The sequence below is a fragment of the Tachypleus tridentatus genome, chromosome 8 (genome assembly GCF_004210375.1).
Source record: "Tachypleus tridentatus isolate NWPU-2018 chromosome 8, ASM421037v1, whole genome shotgun sequence".
Classification (NCBI taxonomy): domain Eukaryota; kingdom Metazoa; phylum Arthropoda; class Merostomata; order Xiphosura; family Limulidae; genus Tachypleus; species Tachypleus tridentatus.
Window position 1 is genome coordinate 29,340,652 of NC_134832.1, and position 27,463 is coordinate 29,368,114.

Sequence of the window (27,463 nt, forward strand, 5' to 3'; positions counted from 1 at the left end):
CAGTGCCCTTTTCAAGAGCTTTATTAATTCAATCCGAGGGAAAGATGATTTTCCTATCAAACACAACATTTCAGTTACCATATATCACACACACGTATATTTATATATTACTCTTTCCTCATAAACCCTTAAAAATTATTTATTTTTGCAAAAATTTATATCACATAAAAGTATACATGAAAACAATTATTTCTATTTCTCACAATGTCATTAAATTTACTTGCACTCCTGTGTAAATCAGAGTCACTAGCTATTCAAGTCTCATGGTAAGCTTCATTGAGTAGAGATTTCAAACATTCATTTTAGTACAGACAAAAATATATCAATTACTAGAAAAGAATGTTCCAAACTACTGTAATTTACCCAGCTTGATTTAGATTAAAAACATTCTTTAAGTGCTCTATGAAAAGAAATATGATCACTAAATCAAACAGTTTCATACATTAATGGTTAATAATGAAAAATAAAACTGACAACTCTTTAAAATTTATATAGTGGAGAATCTGCTCTTTCTAATGGTTACAAAAATGTTCATCAGTCATGTAAAATTGATTGGCAAGTAACAGTGAAAGACAATGAGAAAGGGTCTTCTCTGGTGGGTTTAACAAATCTGTTGATATTACAGCAGATCAAGAAGGTAGGGTGTTCAAATTTTCTATTTGTGTTTACAATTAAGTGAAGTGTGTTTCTAAATAACTTAAGTAGTAAAAGTCTTTTGTTGAATCATAACCTATATTTTCATGTCAAGTTTACTGATATAAGTTAATGATAAAACTACTTGATTAAATTTGAAACATTATACTGTAAATGCTCCATGTAGGAAGAGTTAAGTGTGTAGTATAGACACAATTCACTTTTCTTTTGTGGAATGTAACAATTAATTCCTCTGTGTTCCAATAACAATCAACGTAAAATAACTTTGAAACCAGCCAGTATTGAATAAGCAGCACAACTTTAGTCATATATACTATAAATATTTTGTTTATAGTATTGTCATAATATTCTTAACCTACTGTTGTTGTGAACTTTAAAACTTACCCATTGACTCCAGTTTTAACTATGAATACTAAACATGAAAATTAAGTAAAAAAAAATTTAAACATTCACTTATGGAATTATAAATTAAAAGCATATTAATATACTAAAACTATACACAGGCATTTAAAAATTTGAATAAATATAAGTCAGATCAGCTTTTCACACTTACTTCTAAATCTTCCCAATCATAGTCTTCTGTCAAGGAAAATCCAGGTTCTGATGTTGGTGTTTCAGCTCCAGTTCCTTTCACTCTTGTAACTGCTATTTCAGCAAGTCCTCTACCTTGTGGCCCTCTCATTCGTACAAATTCCATTCTTCGTTGACCTTGATACCAGCCCATAGACACCTTCTGGGCCATCTTAGTTGTTATACTGGCCTTGAAAGAAATGCAACTCAAATTCAAATATGGACACAAAAAATTTTTAATTTATTATTCATATATTAAATGTATTTATTAATGACCTATTAAATGTTATGTATGAGTAATGCCCATTGAAATGAACACATGTAGATAAATAAAGCCCAACATTTGAAAGCAACTGCAACCACCTTGATAAAATTTTCAGAATACAGTAAATGTCAAGAAAGAATGGTATTCAAAACAGGAAAATGGATATTAACTCTAGTGTGCATACATATATATTTCAGGGGAAAACATAGTTATTAAACACAGTATTGAATTCAGATTCCTTTGTGAGAAATTTATATTGGAAAATATTAAATTTTGAATTCATAATACATAAGATAATTGGTTTCTACATAAATAGATTTGCTCACAATGACAAAAATTTACAATTTTTGGATAAAAAAGATGTAAATCTTTGGTATGATATAGCAATTTCATGCATTGTGTGTATAAAATATACTGTTAATAACCCTTGTAATTCTTACATATGCAGAAACATCATAGCCTCCCTATTACTTACATTGCAACTATTTATTCATTTCTTACCTGTGACCCTTGTAAAGTAAAAAAAAAGCACCAAACCAAATAAAACTATTTTAGACTGTGGACATTTTTATATGGTATCTTTGTGCAAACTTAAACCTATATTAGTTAAAATACAGAAGAGAAGTAGACCAAAACCCATAACTTTGCATAATTTTTTGACCTTTTAATCCTGTGATATTGAAAGAAAGGCATAAGCTCATATCTTTTTGCTCAAAGTTTGTGGGGATTTTCATAAGGTAACATTTCTTGCAAAGGTCAGAATACAAAGGAAAGGCAAACCACACAAGTCTAATTTTATGAAATATTTTGACCTTTGCCTCTTGTGAAATAAAGGCAAAAGTCTCATTTTTGTTTTTTGTGCAAAGTCGCATCTTAATTGGTCAAAATATGAAGCTATAATAGCATACCAAAACCTCTGACTTTGTAATATTTTCATCCCTTCAAAATTACAAGGAAGGCACAAAACACAAATCTGTCTATTTTATTCTACAGAAGTTATTGAAATATATCTTTGTGCCAAGTCTCATTCAGACTGATAAAAATGTTAGGAAACTGTATCTCAAATACGTGTTTTTTTAATCTTTGACGTGTTAAAATGGATGTATTGTACTGTGGTATGAGCCCTCTAAGGTTGAACCTGATCAGTCCAGAAATAAATAACTTTAATAACTGTTGAAAAAAATGTTGTTTTTGTGCAAAGCTACTCAAGGGCCATCTGTACTAGTTCTCCCTAATTTTGAAGTGACAGACTAGAGAAAATGATAATCAACACGACCCACCTCCATCATGTGTACTATTCTACTTCAGTAATGGGACTTTGTTATCACTCTTTTAATGCATCCATTGCCGCAAAAATCAGAGTGAACTCATTGTAATTTTTGTTGTTGTTAATAATAGGGCATGAATCACAGTAGAAAACACTGGAAATACAATATGCCTCATTCCCTGTAAGGGAGATATAATTCAAATGTCTATACACAAATTACTTAAAATTGTAACATTATATATCACTAAAATTATTTGAGAAAAGTTAAGAAAAATAATTGTAATGAGAAGAAATATTGTTTAGTTCCCAAGTACAATTATGACAGAAAGTGTTCGTACCTTTGCGTCCCGAGTAGTTTTTTGCTCATAACTTAAAAAGTATCATGAATAGGCTAATAGAAGTATAGTATATTATAAATAACACACATCTACATAGATTTTTATGTAAATTGGATGACAAATAAACTGTTTATAAACAAATAACCAAACATAGGAGGAGAAGAAAGTGTTCGCGCGTCTACTTTAATGGTCAGTTATGTAGCCTTTCAGATGAATTACTTAGCGCAATCTCTCCTCACAGCCATCAATGATCATTTGACTATACTAAACTGGTATTTTCTTCCATTCTTCTCTACAGAAGGCCTCCAACTCTTGCAAGTTTTTCAGATGATACTGATGAACCCTGGTCTTCAACTCATGCCAAACATTTTCAATTGGGTTGAGATCGGGTGACTGTGATGGCCACTCCAGAATGCTTATATGGTTCCTCTGCAACCAAAATTGCACATATTTCAATGTGTTTTTAGGAAGATCCAATGACGCCCAAGCCACAAGTTCCGAGCATCATTCTTGATATAAGTGCCTAATATATCAACATACTCTTCTTTTTTTATGATTCTGTTGATGTGGTGAAGGCTGCCTACACCAGAAGAGCTGAAGGAACCCCATAGCATGATTGAGCCACCTCCATGTTTAACTGTAGGGTTGGTGTTCTTTGGACAATTTCGTTCACCCTTCTTACAGAAAAATATAGCGAACATCATTGTGGCCAAAAAGCTCGATTTTAGTCTCGTCTGACCAAAGAATACACTTCCAACAGATAAAGGGTTTATCTACATGCTTTCTTACATACCTCAATCATGCTTCTAAATGAACAGGTTTTAAATATGGAGTTCTACGAGAACGGCACGCTTTGAACCCAGAAGAGCGTAACATGTGCGTAACTGTAGAGGTGCTTACTTCAACCCCAGTTTCCCTTACCAGTTTCCGTATGTTACTACGTGTTAAACGAAGGTTCCTACTAACTTCTCTGAGAACATTCCTATTGGTTCTCTCTGGAATTATAGTAGGGCATTCATAAAAAGGGAGGTTAGCAGTTGATCCTGGAAGCTTAAACTTGGCAATTATGCTTTGAACATTAAGTTGTATAGCAATACAGGAAAGAGACACATGAGACTTGAATTTTACAATAATTCGGTTTTTAAATCACTGGACAGTTGTTTCCTGTTTGCCACGACGACCAGGCAAATAATGACAGAGACAGCGCTAAATTACAGAAAGTAAATTTTTTGCTGGCTAAATTCCAATAATTATGAACCCAGTGTCTAGTTCTGGAATGGTATAATGTAGTTTATTCGCCAAACTAAACAAACTTTTTACAGAAATATCGGTTTTTTCACATGTTCTGAAATGTACAAACACTTTCTGCTCCTCCTATTTTTGGTTATTTGTTTATAAACAGTTTATTTGTCGTTTAATTTACATGAAAAATTTATACAGATGTGTATTAGTATAATATATATAATACATTATACATCTATTAACCTAATCGTGATACTTTTTAAGTTTTGAGCAAAAAACTACTTGGAATGCAGGGGTACGAACACTTTCTGTCATAACTGTAGGTTCGTTTTTTTTATTTTTCCTCAAATATTTTTAAGAACACACAGAAACACTTACCAGTATCAAACATTCAGCTTGAAATAAAAATTTGAACTTCACTGAAACCAAATAAATTAAGATAAATAATAAATTCAGAATTTAAAATCCTCCAAATGGGAACTGAGGAAAATGAAAGCAAACAAGGCTAGAGATACTGTAGACATTATTTATTCAAACTACAAATTCCTATTTTGGATCCATGTTATTACCTAGAACTACATTTGGTAGAATCAAGACATAGATTTGTAGTTTGAATAAATAATGTCTACAGTATCTCTAACCTTGTTTGCTTTCATTTTTCCTAATCCATGTTTGCAGGTTTTCAAATTCTCAATTCTTTATTTATCTTATTTGCTGGTTTTTTTTAAATACATAACTATGGGCAAAGGATATCTGTTGTTATTGTAATATAATGAACCACTTCATTTATATGTAATTTTTCACTACTCTGCCACATTAAACAAATGTGCAAGCACATATGTGCACATGGATATTACGTATAATAATACCCACTTGTAAACTCTAAGGGCTCAATTAGTATGGATGCAAAATCTCAGGTTTCTAGATATTTTTCCTCTTGGAGATATGATGGTTGCACACACACACAAACATGCATTTATGCACATGCTCGTATAAAAAAAGTGGTTCCTCATATAACAACTTCTAGTATTTAAAAAAGCTAGTGCATTTTGGTGACAGTGTATCCCAAAATGGCTTTTACATCATGTTGCTTTGTAACAAAAGTATACAGGGTATACTTTTATTCTAAAATTGGTTCAAAATACACACACTTGACACAGACATCTTGAACATATCAACCTAATAAGCTGAGCAAAGCCAGTTACTTTTTGAGAGTGTACAAGGTGTTGAGTATCTATGTATATCTGTTTTTGGCTGATTATTCCTGATTCACCCTTTACTCAATTTTTTAAAGGAACACCATACATTTGTTACAAAGCTAACTTCAAGGGGTAAGGATAACATTGTTTACATTAGAATTATGAAATATTTAGCTTAAGTAAAATATAGAAGAAAAAAATTGACTTTTCAATACCCCTACAGCCTTCACATTACTTTATGTAGTATTCTACAAAAGGTTTGAGTGCAATTTATCAGTCTGTTTTTTTGTTATAAGCTGAGAAAAGTATAAAAATAATAAGAAACAAGCTATTTTGAGCAAGTTTTTTTATTGCAAGCCTAACGTTCATTCTCTTTTGTACATTTGTATACATGTGCAGCCTTAGTGGTCAAAAGTTTTAAAGTGTTGTTTAAATTGAATTTTGACTGTTTAAGGTACTTTATGCCATAATATTCAATTAGGGTTATGTGCAATTCCTTTTGGTTTGGTTTGATTTGAATTCTGTGCAAAGATAGGTGAAAGCTATCTGCACTAGCTGTCCTTTAATTTAGCAGTGAATAACTACCCACTGCCAACTCTTGGGCTAGATGTTTACCAACAAATAGTGAGATTGACAATCACATTATAAAGCCTCAACAGCTGAAAAGGCAAGCATGTTTGGTGGGACAGGGATTTGAACCTGCTACCCTCAAATTATGATTCAAGCTCCCTAACCTTCTGGCCATACAGGGTCACAATTCTTTGCAAAATTTCCCAGCTGATTTCTCCAAGCCCATTCCCTTGGCTGTGGTTTCGCTAGATAGTAGATAGGGACAGTGGGAATCTCGTTAATCATTTTTATAACTATAATGTTATAATATTATAATGTTAAACTATTATAACATAAAGAATAAAAATTTGCTTTAAAGATGAGTCTACAGAAATGAAAATTAAAAAGAAATGAAGAATTTTTCAACAAATCTATTTAGTTCATTGCAAGCTGGACTACTGCATTAAGTTTTCTTAAAGTTTCTTTTTTCAGTACAGCAAATAAATTAACTCTTCTTACATTAGAATAAAAATATTAAGGACCTCCTTACCTATTTTTTTTAATAGTATATTCTACTTTTAAAGCATTACTTTAATAAATTCCTCCATCAGACTAGTAAATATTTTATATTCTGCACCAATTGCAAAATCCTCTATTCCATACTTTTTAATTTCTTTCACTTTATACTCAGAAAGTTTTTCTATTCCATATAATTATCTTTTCAAATGAAGGACACCTGGGTGAATTCACATAGTATTACTGTTTTGAAATAATGCCACAAAATGGTATGAAGTGATTATTAATTATGTTATTCTAATACATACATGGCACATACAGTAATAAAGTAACAGCAAACGCACACCTTAAAACTGCAAGTAAATCATCATATCTTTATGCAAACACAATGATAAAACTGTTGTAGTCTCAACCACCTGTCTTCACAAAATTAATTACCTTAATCCTAGCTTTAATCAGGCAAAACCTTTATGCTTCCTCAGCATGAATTATGAAATTATTATAAGTGCAAAATTTGTTCAATTTAAACACTTATCCATAAGTCTCACAACAGTAGAGTAAAACCAATTATAAAAAACAATTTAGTAGTTGCAGAATAAGGTTTGAATTCGTAATGATGAGAAACCCACTTGAAGTAAAAATGTATGTTCAAAACAGCTGGTATGAGTATTAGAACTTTAATTAAAGTACAAACAACATTTCGACCTTCTTAGATCATCTTCAGGTTAGCAAAGAGAATTTGCAACTGACCTGAATGCCCCTAAAACATGCGCCCAGTAACAATCAGTTGCAAACTCTCTGTTAGCCTAAAGATAACCTAAAAAGGTCAAAACATTGTTCTGTACATTATTTTAATCAAAATTCTAATACCTATACCAGCTGTATTGAGAACAGAAGGTTATGAATGTGCATTTGTTTAAATGATATATTAATCTTATTAACATTTAAATAAGCTTACTTTTTGTTCATTTCAAACTTCAATAACAAAGGCAGAAACTGACAGCTATAACACCTAGTTCTTTTGTGCTAATAATCATGTTTATTATACTTGCCCATATTGAAGTAGTTTTATGTTTTAACACAAAAAACTAAAAAACTTACAGGCTTTATATTAAAACATTAAGGTTTTATTAAGCCACAACCAATTCATCTCTTTATAGAGATCTTCATGAGGTAGGATTTCATAGTGCATAGAGATAAAAAGCTTGTGAATTTACAGAACATTATATTTTAACATGGTACTTAAGCCTGTAATTTCTCTTTTTACATCAATACACCCACATTTAACTGACATTAAATTAATATTTAATTTTATGTTTGGTATAATCTTTATATTCTATTGATGGGCCTCTTCTGAATTATGTTTGAACTTTTTGCACACAACTTTGAGTAAATACTCGGTTGTTATCATAGGAAGAAAACAATGTTTCCTTACCCTAGCATCATACACTCTCTTTAAGGCTTCATAATGAATAGATCCTAAAAACACAACACCTTGAAGTGTACCATCCCTGTCTGCGGCTAGAAGTTCTACACATACCATTTCTCCATCTCTGACAATTATATCTTGAAACACCTAAAAAATAATTCAACTAGAAGTCAAAACTCTTAGATTAATAGAAGTGTTATTGCTGTACAGCTCTAACAAATATATTGTTTACAAATGAAAACAAGAGGATAAAGTTAAAGCATAGAGAAAAAAGCATCACATTTCTTCAAACTACTTCTTGACACAGATATGTGAGACTTTATAAAAAATAACTGCTTTTAAATATATTTTTAGCTAAGTTAAATTTGTAAGTTGTACACAGCTGGATTTTTACACATACAATGCAGAGTTACACATAAGTATATAATATTATTTGAAATACAGCAACTGAGTTGTAAGGAAAGAGTAACTGTAAAAATGGAACAAAATTAAAAATATAAAAACAGAGTAGATGTGGCATTGATTTTATAAAGCAAGTTAAAACTCTCATGTTACTAAAGTTGTTCTATAAAAGTGTATCAATAAAATATAAAGATTGCATAAAAACAGATATTGTTTTAAATAATTTTTTCTGTTCTAAAAAAATATCAGTAAATTAATTCTTAACAGTATAACAGCATCATGTAGAAAGAGTAATAATTACATACCATGGCAAAAAGGCATCTAATCAAAATCGCTCACTGCCAATGCTTGGGCTACTTATCTCATTAAAAAAGGGAATTTCATGCAGTGCTACTTGAGAGCCACCTGCACTAGCCACCCCTAATTTAAGTGTGATAGCCTAGACTCTAGAGGGAAGTCAGGTAGTCAGAATCCCCCAGTGCCAACTTTTGAATTACTCCTTAACCAATGTAGTTGGGATTGGCCATCATATTATAATACCTCCACAACTGAAGCAGCAAACATGTTTGATGAAGGGATTCAAACTCACAACCTAGAGACAGCGAGTTGAATATAAACAGTGAAGCTCTTAAAGTTATGTCATCAACCTGATACACGTTTGAATGAAGACTTATTACTAGAAATGACTGTGTTTTTTGGTGAGTATGGAAACTATAACATTATAAAATTTTCAGTAACAAAGTAAATCCATACATTAAATCACCATTACCTAGAAATTTATTTCCAAAAGGACTTAAAAAACATCAAGAAACTGAGGACTTGCACATGCTATTTGTGTATTACGTGTATATAGATGTAAGCAAATGCATTGAAATGTGAAATTTAACATTTTCCTAAACTGAAATTGTATTACAAATAGGCATCCCTGTTCACAAAATAGTTTTTCTTGATTAGTGCTGCCCTCTACTGGCATGCATTTTCAATGCTAACCAGTAGCCTTCCACCTCCTCCTTCTGCATATCCACATGTAAATGATTATGCAGCAGTTCTCTCCAAGCAGGAGCATGACAAAATCCTATTATAACCAGCACCCACTGCATATTTGCACCCATTAATCATTTCTAGATTGGTCAGAAGAACTACACTACATATCACCAGAAGTGATCGGAATTAAATTTTCAGTTTATGAAAATGTCAGTGTCTCATACATCTTACCTTCTCTCAAAAAATAGTGAAAATCCCACAATGAACTAGTGAAAGGCAGGCAAAAAAATTATCACCCTTCAGGAAGCACCCAAAAAGAGATCATGATGTGTAAAGTTAAGAAAGAAAATATCGCATCTCAGCAGGAGACTGTACATCTCATCTAAGTATACTCTTTGCCCTTTTATGACTGTATTGCAAACATAAAATGTGGAAAAACATAATGAATCACATAATATATATTACCAATTAATGGGACTTCTAGATGTTGAGTTCCTAGGGTGGGACAGACCATAGTAGTAATTTGACCACATTTAAAACCTGGAAGTATTTAGATTTGTACATCAGTTCCCAGGTCATCAAGGAATCACCAACGTCTTCACTTTTAAACTGGAAATGGTAGGTAAGACAACCTTCTGTACCAAATTCTGCCTCCACTTGTGTGCATTTCCAGCTACAACCAACACAGGATCTGCTATGAACCAACATCCAGTGCATGATAGAAAGGAGGAAAGAATGTCATCTCCAGTCCAAAACCTGGCAACACCGGCTATGCTTCTTCCAGTCCACAGTATGAAGATGATACCTGGCAAGTGAGAAACACATGTTGCATCCAGCAACTACCAACACAAGATCTGCCATGAACCAACATCCAGCAAATGGTATGAAGAGAAACCACAAAATTAGGGTGCATCTTCAGTCCAAAACCTGGCAGGTTTGGCTCTTTTTTCTTCCAGTCCACAACAGGAGGAAGAGGAATACCAGCCAGGACACAAGGCCTTACTTAGCTGGAACATTTCCAACCAACACCTGACCCGCTGGGAACTGCATCTTGAAATGGTAGGTAGGAGGAATGTCTTAGAATGAGGGGTAAACTGCAATATATGTATATATAGTTGTGACATGGCAAAGCTCTTCAATCAAAACCTGGCAGTCTCTGAAATTGTACATCAAGTCTGAGGTAAAAAGTATTATACACCATCAGCACCTAAAGGATGCCACCACCCTACTCTCAACTAAGTGGAATAATGCATCACTCAGGAGGAAAGGCTTCTATATTCCACCACCTCAACAGCTAAACTAGGAACTGGTAAGTGGCAAGGATTCCCTTACTCAAGTAAAAGAAAGGAGAGAAAAATGCATCAGAGAGATCTGAGAAACACACCACCGCAGACTGACAACATCTGTAAATGTACATCAGTCCAAAAGAGTTTCAAAGCCAGGTAGAATAAGAAATGGGCAGCAATCCCTGTCTGCTTTACTCAAATGCGTTTATGAGTGCACAGTCTGGGGCAAATATATTTTTTAAAGCAAAAGACCACTAGAGAGCACTACTAACGGTCCTAAAGAACACACCAACTTTATTAATAGCATAGTATTACGACATAAATGTCTTGGCATAGATGATAGTTGAATAGAGACACACAATGAACACCTGGCCAGCATCTAGAACATAATATCCACAGTAGGAAGAGCTACAATGTAATTTATATCGAGAATGGTCACAAGATGTACAGTGAAAATTTTCAGAAAAAAAAAGTATACCTGATCAGGCACCACCTGCCAGAGTGGGATCCACAATACACTAGAAAAAAGGACCCTGTAATTAAAAACATAACAAAAGCATAGTAAAGAAAACTAAGACTGTAGTATAAATAAAAATGTTGACAAACATGCATGCAAAAACAAGTACATCTGTACAGTACTACAACCAGTAGAGAAGTTACTAACAAGTTCAATGTTGAGAGGGCATTGTTTATGACAGAAGTTGTGTTTTAACTATATTGGTGAAGAGCTGCTCCATAATCATTTACATATGGATATGCAGAAGTGGGAGATGGAAGACCAATACAGAGCAGTACTAACCAATAAAATCTCTTTTGTGAGAAGAGGTAAGATATCGTATCAGAATTTATCAACAAAATTTAGTCCCAATGATATCTGGATCAACTTAAAAAGATACATTACCTAATTTTGTACAGTGTTTTTACTTTAACTGTTTATTACCTCATCATAATTATCAACCATAAAAAATATATTTGGATAGGCTATTTCTTCAACTTCTCCTTTACACTCCATATTTCTTCTACTGGGAGAAGCATACACTCTCTAAAAATAACAAAAGACATAGAAAACACATTCACACAACAATGAAAGCATTTTTTTTTCTTTTGATTGCCATCCAGTTAAATACATATATATATATTTGCTAGATTCATCTAGCAAACAAAATAAATGAGATAAGTTACCTCACCATTATGTATGTTTAAGAAGTTACTGTGAATATTTAGGTAAAAGATGTGTGATTATTTTTTATTATCAAAATTCATAAAATCTATAACTATAGCACTTTTGGTAGGAAAGTCCATCTTTTGAAAGTGAGTTATCAACTTTTTTTTATTCTTGTGTTTTTAACTACTGTGTACACAAATGCATATGTATGAGCAATTCAATTCAATATATATATGAAACTTCTTCCTTTACATATAAAAGTATTAATTTACTTTTTATAGTAGGTTTAGTGAAGGTGAACTACTGTCATGCACTTTTAATGAAGCTCAAATACCAAAAATAGTTTTGTAATTTTAATAAGGGCTGTGTGTATTTATTTAAATATCATCAAAAGACTTTAATATATTTTAGATACATATGTTTGTATTTGCATAATGGTAACAACAAACATTATGATGAGCACCATGTTCTAAGAGGTTTTTATAAATATGAAATTAAAACATGACAGCAAAATTATTTATCATAACAAACACTTAAAAACTGTGTAAAAGAAAAAGGAAAAATTTCATCAGTTAAGTTTCCAAAACTACTTGCCTAACATCAACAGCAAAAAATATGTAAAAAATGAGTATTTTCAGTGGATTAATTATTGGATGTGATGGGAAAAAAAAAAAAAAGATAGACAGCCTGTCTATATCAGAATATTTATATAAGTATAATCACACAATACAATTTGAGAAAATGCTGATAACAAAAAATAAAAGTCCTACAATAATAAATGCTTCCTTGTGTTTTTTATTAGAAATCATAAAAATATTTGTGGAAAAAAAATGGATTATTCTTAAATATAAAGATATCTTTCATATGATACCTACCTGTGAATGTCGTTTAAGAATCTGCAAATCTTTAGGACTCGTTCTAGTACATATTGCACATGTTAGAGTGTACTCAAACTAGAAAAAAATAAACAACTTGTCACTTTTTAAATATTATCATACAATTATAAAAGTACCAGATAGTTTGAACTATGAGAATCTTTAGCACTTTTTATATTTCTCTTTTGTGTTATGATTGAGTTCTGGCTAAACAGATACATGTAAGAAAGACACAGTTTTAAATTTAATTCTTTTGTTCAATAACAAAACTTTAATAATATTTTTACAGCACCATTTAACAGCTCCTCAGTTGCTGAAAAGTGAATATTTCCTTTAATCTGCCTACACAGTTGCTTTCAACACAACAATGAATGAATCAGTACAATGAAATTCAATGACTGGCACAGCTTCTCTGCCACTATACTGAGTAGAACCTACAGAGGCAAATTTATACGTGTATATTTATATTGTCAACTGTCAACTGGCATGGAGCAGAGCCTTGAATAAGGACCATAGCACACGTATGGAAAGGCATAGAAGTGATAGTGCCAGAGCAGACAGATTTAGCTGCAGTGTCGGCAAGCTTGTTCCCGTGAATAACAATGTGGCCCGGTATCCAGAAAAACTGGATAGAAGTAGATGTTAAAGAGAAATGAACTAGTCAATTTCAAATATCGGCTAGAACAGGGTGCAAACTAACATGAAGTAATTCCAGGGCCAGTAGAGAAATAAGCGAGTTAGTATAAATAGTGCAATTTGAGAACTGCTTAGCTTCTATGTGATCTAGGGCAAGAGAAATGGCATACAGTTCCACTGTAAACACAGAAGCTATAGAATGGATTCTGCACACAACCACTGAACAATAAAAAAACCATGGCAGAGCCCACACAGTCACCTGATTTCGAACTATCTGTATAAATAGGAATGGAAAGATGGTTTGAAAGATGATCAGCAAATAACAGATAGTATTTCCAATTGGGAGTGTCTGCTTTTCTCACATGACTGAAAGATAGGTCATATTTGGGTATTGTAATAAGCCATGGTGGGATAGGCTGACCAGTGGATACAGCAATGTTATCCGAGGAAGACCCAATTCATCCAACTGCACCTGGATATCAAGGCCAAAAGAAGCAATAGCAGATTGTCTGTTCTGAGAAAGCAATGCCCACTGAGGAAGGAAAACACAACCCTAGATGGGATGCTTTGGAAAGGAACTAAGTTTGGAAGCATATAATAAAGACAGTTGTGTGTATGTTCTGAACTGGGAAAGTACAGAAACCCCTGGTGCAGAGCCGAAGTCCCTGATGATGAACAGGGTCCAGCATCTTTAAGGCCGAGGTCCTGGCAGAGCCATAGACCAGTGATCCATTGTCTAGTTTCAATTAAATAAGAGCACAATATATCTTTAGCATAGAACATCAGTCTGTTCCCCAAGTAGTGGAAGCAAGGACACGGAGGATGTTCAGTGCTCTTGTACATTTTACCCCTAGTTGCTTGATGTGTGGTATAAAGGTCAGCTTATATTCAAAGATAAGCTCCAAAAACTTTTGTCTCAGGGTCCACATGGCAGCATAATTTCACTAATACAGAGTTCAGGATCAGGGTGAATACCCTGTTGATGGCAAAAATGCATGCAAATGGTTTTAGAGAGATAGAAGTTAAAACCATTTGCTCTGGTCCACTTCAGTAAACGATTGAGAACAGTCTGCAGCTGCCACTCAATATACCTCATGTTCAATGACTGGCATGAGATGTGAAAGTCGTCATGACAGAGCCCATATGCAAAAGTAAAAGGGAGTTGTTCAATGATGGCATTAATCTTTATATTGAAAAGTGTGACACTCAAAACACAGCCCTAAGGGACTCCAAGGTTCTGTAGAAAAGAATGGGAAAGTGTCAAACCCACACAAACTTGGAATCGCCTATCCATTCAAATATTCTTAATAAAAATAGGCAAATGGCCACATGACCCATAAAACTGGAGATCTTGCAAAATGCCATACTACCATGTCATATTATAAGCCTTCTCAATGTCAACAAATATTAATACAAGATGTTGTTTGAGAAAGGTTTCTCTGACTGACGTTTCAAGTCAAATCAGGTGGTTCATGGTGGAGCGCTGTCATCAGAACCCATACTAGGTGAATGAGAGAAGGTTGTCTGATTCAAGGAACCAAACAAGACGAGCATTAACCATCCTCTCTAGGTCTTACAGAGACAGCTCGTCAAAGCAATTAGACAGTACTTTGAAGGAATCTTGGGATCCTTCCCAGGCTTAGAGAAAGGAAGAACAATAGCCTGGTGCCAGACATCAGGAAAAACATTCTCCTGCCATGTTTTTAATATTCATTATAAAATGTAATTTTGTTAACATATTAAATATTAATGATGGGTATATTCTTCTGCATCATGTTTTCTTTTCAGTTATTTTTGAATACCAAAACTTGTTTAATTACACATAACAGTTTCTACATACATTATAGTAACAGCAATTCCTACTAATTTTGAAGCATTGCATATGAGCACTACAACATGAAAGTATATCCATTAATTTTTCAAAACTCAGGTAGGGTTAAGTGATCTTTTACCTTTAACTTTTAATTTTGGAAATCTCATAATCACTGTTCTGTATGTAGTGCCTTGTCACTGTTCTCAGGTAGTTAATTCAAATTGTTGCACTGCTTCTAATACTTTCCACAATTCCTTTATATTTTATGGTTGTAAGCTTAATACCAGTGTATCAGTATTTCATCTAGCACATAAAATAATGCATAATCTGAATATTTTTATAGTTTGAGCTAATATGTGAAACAATTTTAACTAAGAGGCTGTCATTGTTTTATGAAATAGATAAAATAACTCAAACTCAGGGTATTTCAATATCTACCAAACATAATGTAGAGTCAAAAGTTCTCACTATTCCAGCTATCACTCAGTTCATAATTGTTATCTCTAATTAGCACAGTTAGGCACATGATAAAAGTTGGTTCAAAAGCTTTAGTTGTTTTACCAATAAATAAAATGAAATGGGATTCAGAAAATTCCAGTGATCTACCTTTTCTAAAAAGTATGTGGATTAAAGAATTTCAAAAACATAACACAAAAAACAAATGCAATTTTTAACACTCCACACAACAATGATGACTCAGGAGCACTCAACAATTCATATACATATAATAAAATATATTGAATTACTGACTTTCATGATTAGAGGTATCAAAAATGGATCCAAAGATATCTTCATTAATCCAGCCAAAACACACAACAAATTGGATTCAGTAGTCTTTCAACTTTTTTACTTCATTTTGAAGAAGCAGAGATCTCACAGCATTCAGCCTATTAATCTAGCAATGTTAAAGAACCAACTTACACAACCTGATTCTTTTTAACACTCAACATCAATTTTTTTTAATAAGGTGATTAAAGTTAAGTTTTATAACTCAATTTTTCAATAAAACTTAAAATGTTCACATTAACAATGTGAAGTAGAATTTACCTGTTGTAAAATAAGATTCAGATAAAGAGTTTCCTCCCAGTCAATATCTGGGTCTCCTATTGGCAGCTTTCTTGAGTCCTTTCTGAATACTTCAATTGTTGTCTAATGGAAGAAAAGAAATAAGTACACTTTTATAATCTTATATGTTTTTGTTGGTGACAGAACAAGCAGTTCATGGACCCCAAGGCAAAAAAATGATTGAGGTCCCTTTTTCAGAAGAACAGACCAAGCTCCCAGGCATTGTGGGCCCTGTAACATTGAATGGGGAAAAATAAAACTACAGCATAAAATCATGAAATAAAATAAAGAATGTGGTAGGACATAAGAGAAAGAAAAACATGGAACACACCTGACATAATCAGAAAGGAAAGAGAGGAATAGAAAACACATAAGAGATGGAGGAACTGCAAAGGAAAGAAAAATACATTAATGGTAAAAATTGGTTATAAGATCTTCTACAAACAAAGAACCTACATCAGCCATAGAAAAGTTAGAAACTGTGAGAAGTGTTGAGACATAACATCGCATGGTGTCTCAGTTCTGAAAACAACCCCTAATAGAGGATATTAATTAATCTCATTACAAATAAAATTAAAGAAATTGTGAACAGAGTTAGAACCTAGGCAGAATGAATCTACAGAAACATGAATTAGCATGTTTAAAAAAATAACATCAAAGGTAATCCTAACAACTTGTAATATACCACTTTTCTGAAATAAACAAAAGCAAGAAATGGAATAATACATCTCATGAAAGCTGAAAATGAAGAACAAGCATGCACTGAAAGAAACAGTCAGAGACAGTAACTATAAAAATAAAGAAAAATAAACGAGTCACAAAGGTCATGCAAAACATCCAAACCTGAAGAACAAATTATACACATCTAGTACCAGCAGTGCTGAATTTAAGAGTGATATTAATTTTGTGTTTAAGTACTCATGGAGATCTACTGAACATGGAGGATATATATCACCTTCCAATTGATGGAAGATTATTGCCACATGATAACTACATCATATGCTAGTGCATTTCCTGTTAAAGCACATAATTTAGGTGAGAAATAGTTCAAGGCTAGCAGTGTGCACAAAATATCAATGGCAGGTGCACAAGAAACAGCTACAGGAAAAGGCCCACAATTGTATGTGGGCATAACACCAGAAGATGCCATGGAATATGACAAGTTAAAAGTGTCCATGCCAAAATGCTATGAACTTACTGAGGAAGATTTCTGCCAGACATTTAGAGAAGTCAAACATAATGCTGGAGAAAGTGTATTTTAGTTTGTCACACATCTACAGTAAAGTTTCATAAGGTGGAATTACATGGCTAAGTGTGAAGACACTTTTAAAGGACTGGCAGGTCTACCAACATGTCAACAGTTCATGATCATGTGCTCCACTGACATGTCACTGTTCCTAAAATAGAAAGCACCAAAAGACATGGATGAGATGATCAAGCTGGCAAAACAATATATGGAAGTTTATAGAGGAAGTATAATGGGAACGTCCAAGAATTACCAGGGATGGGTGAGCAGAAGCAGGATGCTTGTTATAAAATAGGTCATACTGCAAGTAGGTGCATATCTGTCACCAACAATTAACAGTAGAAATCCCAATATAAAGCAGCTGGAGTTACCTACAAAGATGTACTTGCAAAAAATAAAAACTAGTCTGTTACCATAAATGTTGCTACCAAAAGAAATAAAATAAAGAAAACATGCCAGATTCACCACAAAAAGAAAGTGCTATCACCATGATTAAATATCACATGAGTGATGGTCAGCTCTAGTTAGAAAATGGGTCAACAGTGCTAGTGGTGGTTGGAGCATGTGAGAAACATCAAAAGGTGGCAATAAGTCACAAAACGTCAGTGACAAGAAAGTGGAAGTCCTAAAAGGCATTGAGCACAGGAATGTGAACCAGTCTTGTATCTGATAACCAGATAATAAAGAAGGTATATCCACATGTGTGCTGATTAATGAAACAGTGAGAAAGTTTCCCATAGGAAAAATAAGATGAACACTTCATACTACATGGGAGACCATGAGGTCATGTGTATGAAAGCACCTATCTATGACTTGTGGATTGGCAGTACATTATAGATGTTTGGAGGACCAGACTTAAAGGAGACTGATGAGGCATCTGAAGTTATCACAAGAGCCAAAGAAAAGAAAAAAAAATAAGTAAGACATCAAGCCCTTGTATATCTCAAAAGGTGATAATCCAAAGGTAAGTCTATAGGAAATGAAGGAAGAATAGAAGAAAGACCCTTCACTGGAGAAACTTTGGGACAGTGTTTGGGAAAAGTTCGAGTACAAAAAAAGGAAATGGGAATTATGGAATAGAGGGTAAAAATGGAATGCTGTACCAGATCTATCAAAGCAGTTCTTCTGAGGAAGTAAACTGATCATAATACAAAGAGAACAATGGACTCAAGTGATAAAGTTGGTTTGAAAGCTGATTGTGGAAGGATAACTAGGAGCAAAGAAATCATTAGACAGAATCACCTGCAGTTTCCACTAGCCAGGGGTCACCAGATGTGACCAGATTCTGAAGGCCATAAGACATTTGCCAAAGGGCAACATCTGTCAACAAGTCACAGACACATGTACAGAATCTAGTCCATACATACAAGACTTGACAAGATGTAACTGGGTCATTTTTCTTGCCTAAAGATGTATATTAGGTAAATACTTATCTCTCTGTATCACCTCCCATCCTTTCTAACCATTTCCAGTGCATTTCATTTAACTTGTCCAATAGGAAGACCAGAAACAATGTTGGCTTAAATTGTTAACAGGCAGAATGTAATTCCAGACTCTTTTATCCCAATTTAATCTATGGCTGTAAGATATTTTTTTGTTATCAAAGTTCAATACATCAAATCACCTATTACCTCTTACAAGAAAACAACTATTGTTTCATATACTTAAGTCAAATTACAAAATAATGGTATAGACAATGTCAATGAAGAATAAGAAATTATTTTAATATCACATGGCCAGGAATAGATAACTGATAATAGTGGTGATGAAGTTCCAAAGACAACTCGGCAAATATCACCAACAGAAGATCTTGAAATGAGGCAATTTTAGTAAAAATTCTGAAAGCCAAGCTGATTCATGTAAACAATCAAGTATGTCATGCATTAATTTTTGCAATAATATGTTACTGAAAGCAAAAATACAGAAGACAGAACATACCAATATTTACTTTTGATATGGAAATTCAAATATAATACAAGTATTAAATATCAATGTAAATATTTAAGGTAAAATAAAAATAAATTAAACATAAAATAACATACTAACAAATGAAACTACATACACAGAAAACAATGATTACATGTAAAAAGACTATTAATGTTTTATTATTTTAAATTATTTTGACTAGTTACTCAACTTAATGAGAATAACTTTTTAAACATTTAATATTCAATATATAGGATATATACCTCAAATTGTGGAATATATCTTGACTTCTTCTGTTTAGGTTGCTTTCTCACAAAGAAAAGCATATCATCCCTTACTTGGTCTTCTCTGTGGTACAAGAAATGTCGAATAAACAAATCAGTCCAAAATGTTGTTGGATTCAGGAGAACAAATCCACTTTCTAGAAAACAAATAGCATACATAAGGGAAATGAAAACAAAATCAATATAAGCATAAGAACAAGCCAGGCAACTTAATAACACTTAGTTCATAGAGCCACTTTCCAAATAACAAAATATAGTACAAGTTCTCTCTAAGTCATGCAGAACTGTCATTTCTTTGATGTAATTTGAATGAAGGTTTTGTTTTAACAAATAAAAATACATAATTGAATGGTAGGTGTATGTAACAGTTTATCTACAACCAACATCCAATGAATAGCCTAGCTTGCTTCAGTTTAAGGAAATATTTTCAATGCTTTAAAACTCATTATTTTCTGAATTTATATTTTTACCAAAAACTATCCAGTTCACATCTAAATTAAGCATTGTTTAAAAAACTTCAGAAATATTCATATATATCTAAGAAAAAGCTGAGTATTTCCATTAGTGTTTACAGCTTAACTAGCTACCTGCCTTTATTTTGAAGTTTATACTGACAGCAATAATCTGTATAAAAATATTAAGTCTGCAGGGAATTGTGAATCTTATTACTGTGTGATGTGCTGCTAATTATAACATCTAAGCTGTTTAATGCTCAGTACCAATTCAAAAAGTTGATATTGCAATAACCTAAACTTAAAGGCATTTAAATAACAAAAGTCATGTAATCTATATCAGTTGATGGCTCACAGTGCCTTAAGTAACTTGGTGTGAATATCAGATAACTGAAATTGATTATTATAAATGTATGTTTAGGTTAATTGCAGCTCTTCCAAACTTTTGCTAATGCATTGTTATCAAAATAATGGCACATAAACAAACAGATGTTTAATAAGAGAGAAATACTGTGACACTTTCTCAAATTTTTAGCTACCAGAGTGAAAATTAACATAATTTCATATTCATCAAATAAAGACTTAAATATTATATTCTGTAGGTCACATTAGTGTTTTAACTAGTGAAAATTTAAATATTTATGATCCAGATGACTGAAAATTATAATAATCAATGCAAATTTAAATTAAAATTCGCTTTTATTGCATTAATGTAACATGGCTCTATTCTTTAGCTTTTGTTTATTCCACCATTTACGTTAGTAGTCTGTTGGTAAATTGCTAAACTGTCAAAACCATTTTGAGAATTGTAATTTCTACAGTAAATATATATCTCCAGATATAGGTTGTGTAATTATTGTATAAATTACGCTATGTAAAACTTCACTAAACATTAAAAAATCATATTAAGAATGCAACCATTCAAGAAACTACAAGTACCAAATTTTGCACAGTCCAATAAAATATGTATAAAACTGTTGCTTCAGTAAAGAAGTTTGTGGATAATCAAGGTTTCAGAGCATGAAGAGATGTGAAAAGCATGATAGAAACCCTGGTCTAATTAAGGTGTTCAAAACTACAAAGGAAAATTAAAACATATTTTATGTTTTGTGATTAATACTGAAAGTTAGATAAGATCTAATATTATTCAAAATTTGACATTGTTATAGTTGAAATTGCTTTATTTCTTCAATAGAGTGATAAATCTATATGAAAAATTAGTTTTACAGTGGAAGACACAATAATAGGTCTACAGTTAATGATTATTTAAGTTTTTTAGAGAGATTGGATGACAGGACATTGATATCTTTGATGAGTCAAAAGGTTCATTGATATCACATAAGTTATAACAATTTGTTACACTTTGGAAAAAAATAGTGATTCACTTGAAGAGAATAACACGTTTAGAGACATATGATTGTCCATGTTATTCCTGGTTTGAAACCTTTAATCTATGAATAGACCCAAAATATGAACTTATTTTCTCTGAAGCATATACTTGCAAGACTTTATGGTCTGGTTCAGGTATTTAATTGTTGTTTGTAATTAAATATAAAATATTCACGTACAGGAACAATGTGTGATTTCTAATGAGTGGTAAATAGTAACACTTAGATTTAGAATAATAACAATTGTTGGAGATGAAATTAAGAATATTAATGGCAATTATAGCTTAATCTATAAAAGCCTAGGTCTACGATGAATGTTATTATTAATTTTACATTTTAACTCAAAATACGAGTATCTTTTTTTAATGCATAACAATAAAATTACATTCATCATACTTAAACTAGGTAAAAAACAAATTAATAAATCGTTTATTTTAAACTTCATAAGAAACCGTAAGGAACACAGGTTAAGATGTGTTCAGAAAACATTAAATACAAGTACCTTCAGTTCCGTATTGCCTCATCTCTCTAGTTCTGTGAAAAGATATTTCGGAAAGCATTTGCTCCAAAACAGTTCGTACGCGTCCAATATTAGAATACATTCCACCACTGAACGCCATATTGTTATTCGTATTACGCCATAGCAGACAGGCTTCGACATTTGCTCCATCTCGTGTCTTTATTATGTCATTAATTTCCATTAGGGGTGCAACATTCTTAAAGTAATTGTCGAAATGAGCAAGGAAAGCTTTGTAAGTAGTTGTTAAAAGTTATGCAATTATATTATATCAGACTCATTGTTGATATACCCAAAAAATTCATTTGAGCAGTGTAATACTACTAATAATAATAACGCTTAACTTAAGACTACGAAATGTAACTGTTGTGTGCAGTCGGATCATGTTGTTTTTATTATTAGGGTAAGAGTTTCAGTTGGTAACTTCAGTATTTAAAATATGCATGCCAACAAATTTTACTTTAAATTTACTGTACCAGGAAATACTTAGCAGGATGTCAAATAGTTTGGGGAAATGTGATATCGATTTATTACAATACTTATATTGAATCACAAACTCATCCTAGTACTAGTATTATGGTAATTTGTAGGGTGTTAATTTTATCTCAGTGATGGTAAAGTGTGAATTTAGTGTACATGGATATTTAAAATAAGAGATTATTGATAGAGAAAGCAAAAATGTGTTTGTAATGGAGTTCAAATGAGCTGAATATTTTATTACTAGCAGTGTGCCTTTGCATATTTTTGTATTATATAATAAATTAATAACTAGGCCTTACTTAGAGTACTGTGCATAGTTTTGACCATCATATCTACAGAGTGGCCCTAAGCCCCTACCATTCCATATATTGTGTCTAAACAACGTTATAATACCAATGATGAGTTGAAGGCAGCTTTTAATGCAGTATTTGGAACAATAACCCCTGCTATGTTGAGGAAAATGTCTCTCAGAACATGGCATTGCATAATATTATGCAGCAAGAGTGAAGGACAGCACACAGATACACTAGATACATAAGATATATGGATGGGTAGGGACTTACGGGCCACCCTGTATAATAAAAAGGGATACTGACATAAGTAAAAGGTTATAAATAATATATTGAGGAATATTAGCTAAATCTGAGAACAGAAATAGCATCATGTTGGAATATTATTAGTTCAAGATTTATTGAATCACATTGAAGATCAAGTATTATCCAACAGAGGAAAATATTCTTTTTTGAAAAAAAAACAAACAAACCCTTAAAATCAATAGAAGATTATATAATGCATGACCAAAAGAAAGCTGATAATGTTGGTAGTTGTTTCAATAAAAATGTGATATACAAATTTAAGGATTAATATTACTTAGTTAAGGAATTAACTCGGTTTGTATTACAGACTGTGATAACTGGATTTATTGTAGAAATGTAAAGGAAATCACATTAATTTACACACGTCTGCTGATGTACAGAGGTGGTATGCTTTTTGGTGATGGGTTTCACATTTATTTTTTAGAATGGATGGTAAACAAAGTCGAAAGCTGAAATATTATCAAAAGAAAGGCAGTAGAAAGGAAGACCTTTTTACAGTTCGTTTGCTTTTTGCCTTTTTATTGGAAATGTATGTCAGAATGTAACCTGAGTGCTAATTTTTTGGCACAAGGTTTTTCATTATTTACAGGTTTAAAATGTACAAATCATACTTACAGGATAATTCTTTTAAACATTTTCCATTTCCAAAATTGGCACATAAGACAGCCTTCCCCAAATAGTTTAACCACACTACATCTGCTGTATATGTTGCTGATGAGACATTTTGATATGATAGTCATTGTCTAGGGAATATTTATGTCATCCACTTCCATGAACAATGACTATTATGATGTGAGCTAATTTAAGTTACTGAGTTGTAATTATTATTCCTTTATTTCATTTATAAATCATAATTTTATGGTAAAGATTAAGAACACAATGCAACTTATTTAGTTTTAAATACTAATTATTTATGTTTTAGTGTTGCTTTATTTGATATAACTTCACTATCATCTGGAAGAACTGATAAACTAGTCTAGTTACCGGGGTGTGTTGAGTGCCATATGGACAACAAGAACTAACTGGCCCTTCATGACTGTCTTTTATACATACACACATGGTAACTCATTCCATACAAGTCGGTCATGCTACTGCTACTAGAAAAATAAAACTATTTTAATTAGGCCCTAACTTGTCAATTCTAGAATTTAAACTTGTATTCTATTGTTATCAGGGAACAGTTTGATCCACTGCATAATCTTATAAACTTCAATATGATTACATCTTACTCTTCTTTTTTTCAAGGTAAAATAAATCTTAATCTATCCTGACAAGATACTCCTTCCATTTTGTAATCATCCAACTAGCCTTCCTTTGAACCTTTTCAATAAGTCAGAAACTTCTCATAGATAAGGAGACAACTTCCGAACATAGTATTACAAGTGAAGTCTAAGTAGTGATTTCTTATAAGAACAAATTATCTTTTGTGACTTGTATTCACTATATCTAAAAACACATAAAAAGTTTCTGTTAGCTGTACTACTTATGATAATACAGTAACTTAATAATTATTGACTGCTATGTCAAGATTATTTTCTCCTATCATAACACTTAAGGACAAGAGGGGGCTTGTGTTGCATCAAGGCCATCCTATCCATTAAACTTTTTTTTTAATCCCATTTTTGTTAATTGTGCAAAACAAGTTATAATGATGCAAATGCAGTGTCTTGTACTTGGTATGGTTAATGTTTTGCTAAATAAATGCTCAACTTACAGATTTATCCAAGCTATTCTGTAATATCTGAGCATGTCAGTGGTAGTATTGGGATTTTGAAATTATAGGTATATTTACCCATGCTCTCCAGTGGCACAGTAGTATGTTTGGAAACTCGCTGCTAAAAACTGGGTTTCAGTACACGAGGTGGGCAGAGGACATATAGCTCTTTGTGCTTAATTGAAAACACGTTTATCTAAACTGTAGAAAAAAGAAAAGGATATTTGTTTTTAAATTTGTGTTGTTATACCTTTTGAGAGTTTATTTGTACTAACTTATTTTATTAAATCAAAGCCTCCTTTTCCTGGCATTTTAAGTACACTGGTTTTATCTATTATAATCATAAAAGTACTAGGTTTACATGGTTACTACAGGAATTTTATTTTGCACATCAGCATGACTTTATAATGACATTTTTGCCAGTCAGGTGAGATATTCAATAATAAGTTCATGTAAACAAAGCTAAAGCTGAAACATTTATTTTCGTAACAATTAGGATTAAGTCATTGTGATGCTAATATAAGTTTAATACTTAAATTTTAACAGCTGTCACTTACATGTAGAGCTGTAAGTACTCGACAAAAAATATGGCAACTTTGACTGCAGTGCAGAGCATTATCAATACAGAAGAAAAGATGTTTAAAGAGATCTTTCACACCAGGTGGTTAAGTTTTGAAGGTACAGTAGATGCACTGCTTTCCAACTACTCCAGCCTTGTGTCTGTATTTATGGAAGAGACCTCTGGTAAAGCTTTTAGCTTGTATAAACCCATCACTTAATTCAACTTTCTGTATGTGTTACATTACTTGGCTGATTGTTTGAAGCCATTAGCCATTTTGTCAAAAACATTTCAGAGGAAAAATCTTAATTTCTCTGAAGTTCACCCACTGCTTGCTTCAACTATTGAGTGTTTGGAGGAAATTAAACAAAACAAATCTGGTGAAATGCTGTCAAAATTTCTGAACGAGGTGCCAACTGAGCTTCAGTTAGATTCAGATGGACTGTACACTTTTCAGTTTGGTGGGCATACCATAAGAGACAGTGCAGTTCAAAGGTCTGAGGCAGAAAACATATGTGATAAGTTCACAGAAAATATGATAAGAAGTCTGAATGACAGGTTTTCAGATAATGATGATGCAGCTATTTTGACTTCCCTCACAAATTTCTTCAACCCACTGCTCAAAGACACAGACATTGACACAATCAATGATTATTTGTCAACCTTTGGCCACAAGGGAACAAAACAAGAATTGAAATCATTTTCAAAATTTGCTCGATCTACTTCTGAAAGTGGAAGCAAGTCTGTAACAGACATTAAAAGTTTCTGCAATTTTGCAGTAAAATACAGAGAGTCCTTTCCTGCAAGTGCAGAACTGGCAGAGAGACTGCTGGTAGCTCCAGTTTCAATAGCTGATTGTGAGAGAGGTTTTAGTAAGCAGAATTTGATAAAAACGTGTCTGAGGAATTCAGTGAGTACCAGAAACCTGGAAAATATCATGTGTCTGTCAATAGATGGTCCAAACACTGGAAATTTTTATTTTAAACATGCCTTTAAGATCTGGAGTACAAAAAAGAACAGACGTATTCTAATGTAATCATTGAAACAAAGGCACCAGTTGTAACTGAGAATGAGTAGTAAGGCACAACAAAATGACATGCTTCAAGGCATGTATATATTTTTTCATGTTGTCATGAATATGTGTTCAGATTTTCAGCATGAATGTTACTGAAACTTGTCAAGTTTAGTTTGGTGATGTTTGAGTGATGATATATAATTTATTAAGCAGGGCTCTCACTAGAGAGACTTGGGAGAAGTGGTCTCCCAAAACAGACCAAACCTCACCCTTCGTAAGCTCAAGGAAAAGTCATCTTATACAGATTATATTATAGAAGAAAAGAATGCTATTGACTGTAAACTTTTCCATAATTTTGTAAAATTAGAGCAAAACTTCTCCCTGGTTTGCAAGTCTCGAGAGACCCCTGTTTAGCAGCATGTAATAACAGTTACTTTTAATTTAGTAACTTGTCTTCCCATGTCATTATTGTAATGATTTGTGTGTGAAAAACATTGAACTTTGTAACTGTGAAACTGTTGTTTTATAATAAATTTGATAAATGATAAATTCATTGAAATAAAATATATGATAAGAACTTAGTTGTTATTCACTCTTTGACTGTCTTATCATATGTGACTGGCTGGAGGTTTGGATACGGATCAAACCTATCTGTCTAAAATTGGCTACCAAAACAATCATTTTGCTAATAGCCTGGCTACAGAAAAATTTAGTCCAGGGTAAGCCCTGATACTGTCTAGAAGTTTCCCACTATTTTAGTAAGATTGACTATAATTTCCATTTTTCTAGGGCAACTCTCATCACATACCCTTTAAAAATAAGAGCAGAAAAAAAAAGGTCAAAATTTTTTATATCCAACAAAGTTATTTTCTGCATTAATAACATGATATGTAACATTAGGTGACATGACACACATTAATAACACAACTAACATAACATCATACCATTACATGAATTTTTAGTGAAACAAACAGTCTTTTAATACTTGACAAGAATATTTATAATGCAAAGTCAAGTGCACTTTTCAGGCA

General features: G+C 32.5%; 2 protein-coding genes across 10 annotated transcripts in view; one reads left to right on the forward strand and one right to left on the reverse strand.

Moving 5' to 3' along the window:
- LOC143222065 (uncharacterized protein KIAA0930 homolog) overlaps positions 1–22,187 on the reverse strand; it is a 50,048-nt gene extending 27,861 nt beyond the window's left edge. For 4 of the 5 annotated variants that reach the window (XR_013011983.1, XR_013011982.1, XR_013011981.1 and 1 more), the window contains exons 1-7: positions 22,054–22,187; positions 19,691–19,848; positions 16,238–16,339; positions 12,742–12,819; positions 11,642–11,743; positions 8,036–8,176; positions 1,208–1,414 (exon numbers count right to left, since the gene is read on the reverse strand). Coding sequence is in view for 1 of the 5 variants with exons in the window: in XM_076447927.1 (XP_076304042.1) it covers positions 1,208–1,414; positions 8,036–8,176; positions 11,642–11,743; positions 12,742–12,819; positions 16,238–16,339; positions 19,691–19,848; positions 22,054–22,171 (906 nt within the window). In the remaining 4 variants the exon portion in view is untranslated. The remainder of the gene's footprint in view (positions 1–1,207; positions 1,415–8,035; positions 8,177–11,641; positions 11,744–12,741; positions 12,820–16,237; positions 16,340–19,690; positions 19,849–22,053) is intronic. The other variant, XR_013011984.1, reaches the window with a different exon arrangement.
- LOC143222066 (NADH-cytochrome b5 reductase 3) overlaps positions 22,163–27,463 on the forward strand; it is a 38,406-nt gene continuing 33,105 nt past the window's right edge. For 2 of the 5 annotated variants that reach the window (XM_076447930.1, XM_076447932.1), the window contains exon 1: positions 22,163–22,303. In XM_076447930.1, the coding sequence (XP_076304045.1) occupies positions 22,286–22,303 (18 nt within the window). In that variant the 5' untranslated portion in view covers positions 22,163–22,285. Of the gene's footprint in view, positions 22,304–22,408; positions 22,472–27,463 lie in introns of those variants that run through there. The other 3 variants (XM_076447928.1, XM_076447931.1, XM_076447929.1) reach the window with 2 other exon arrangements.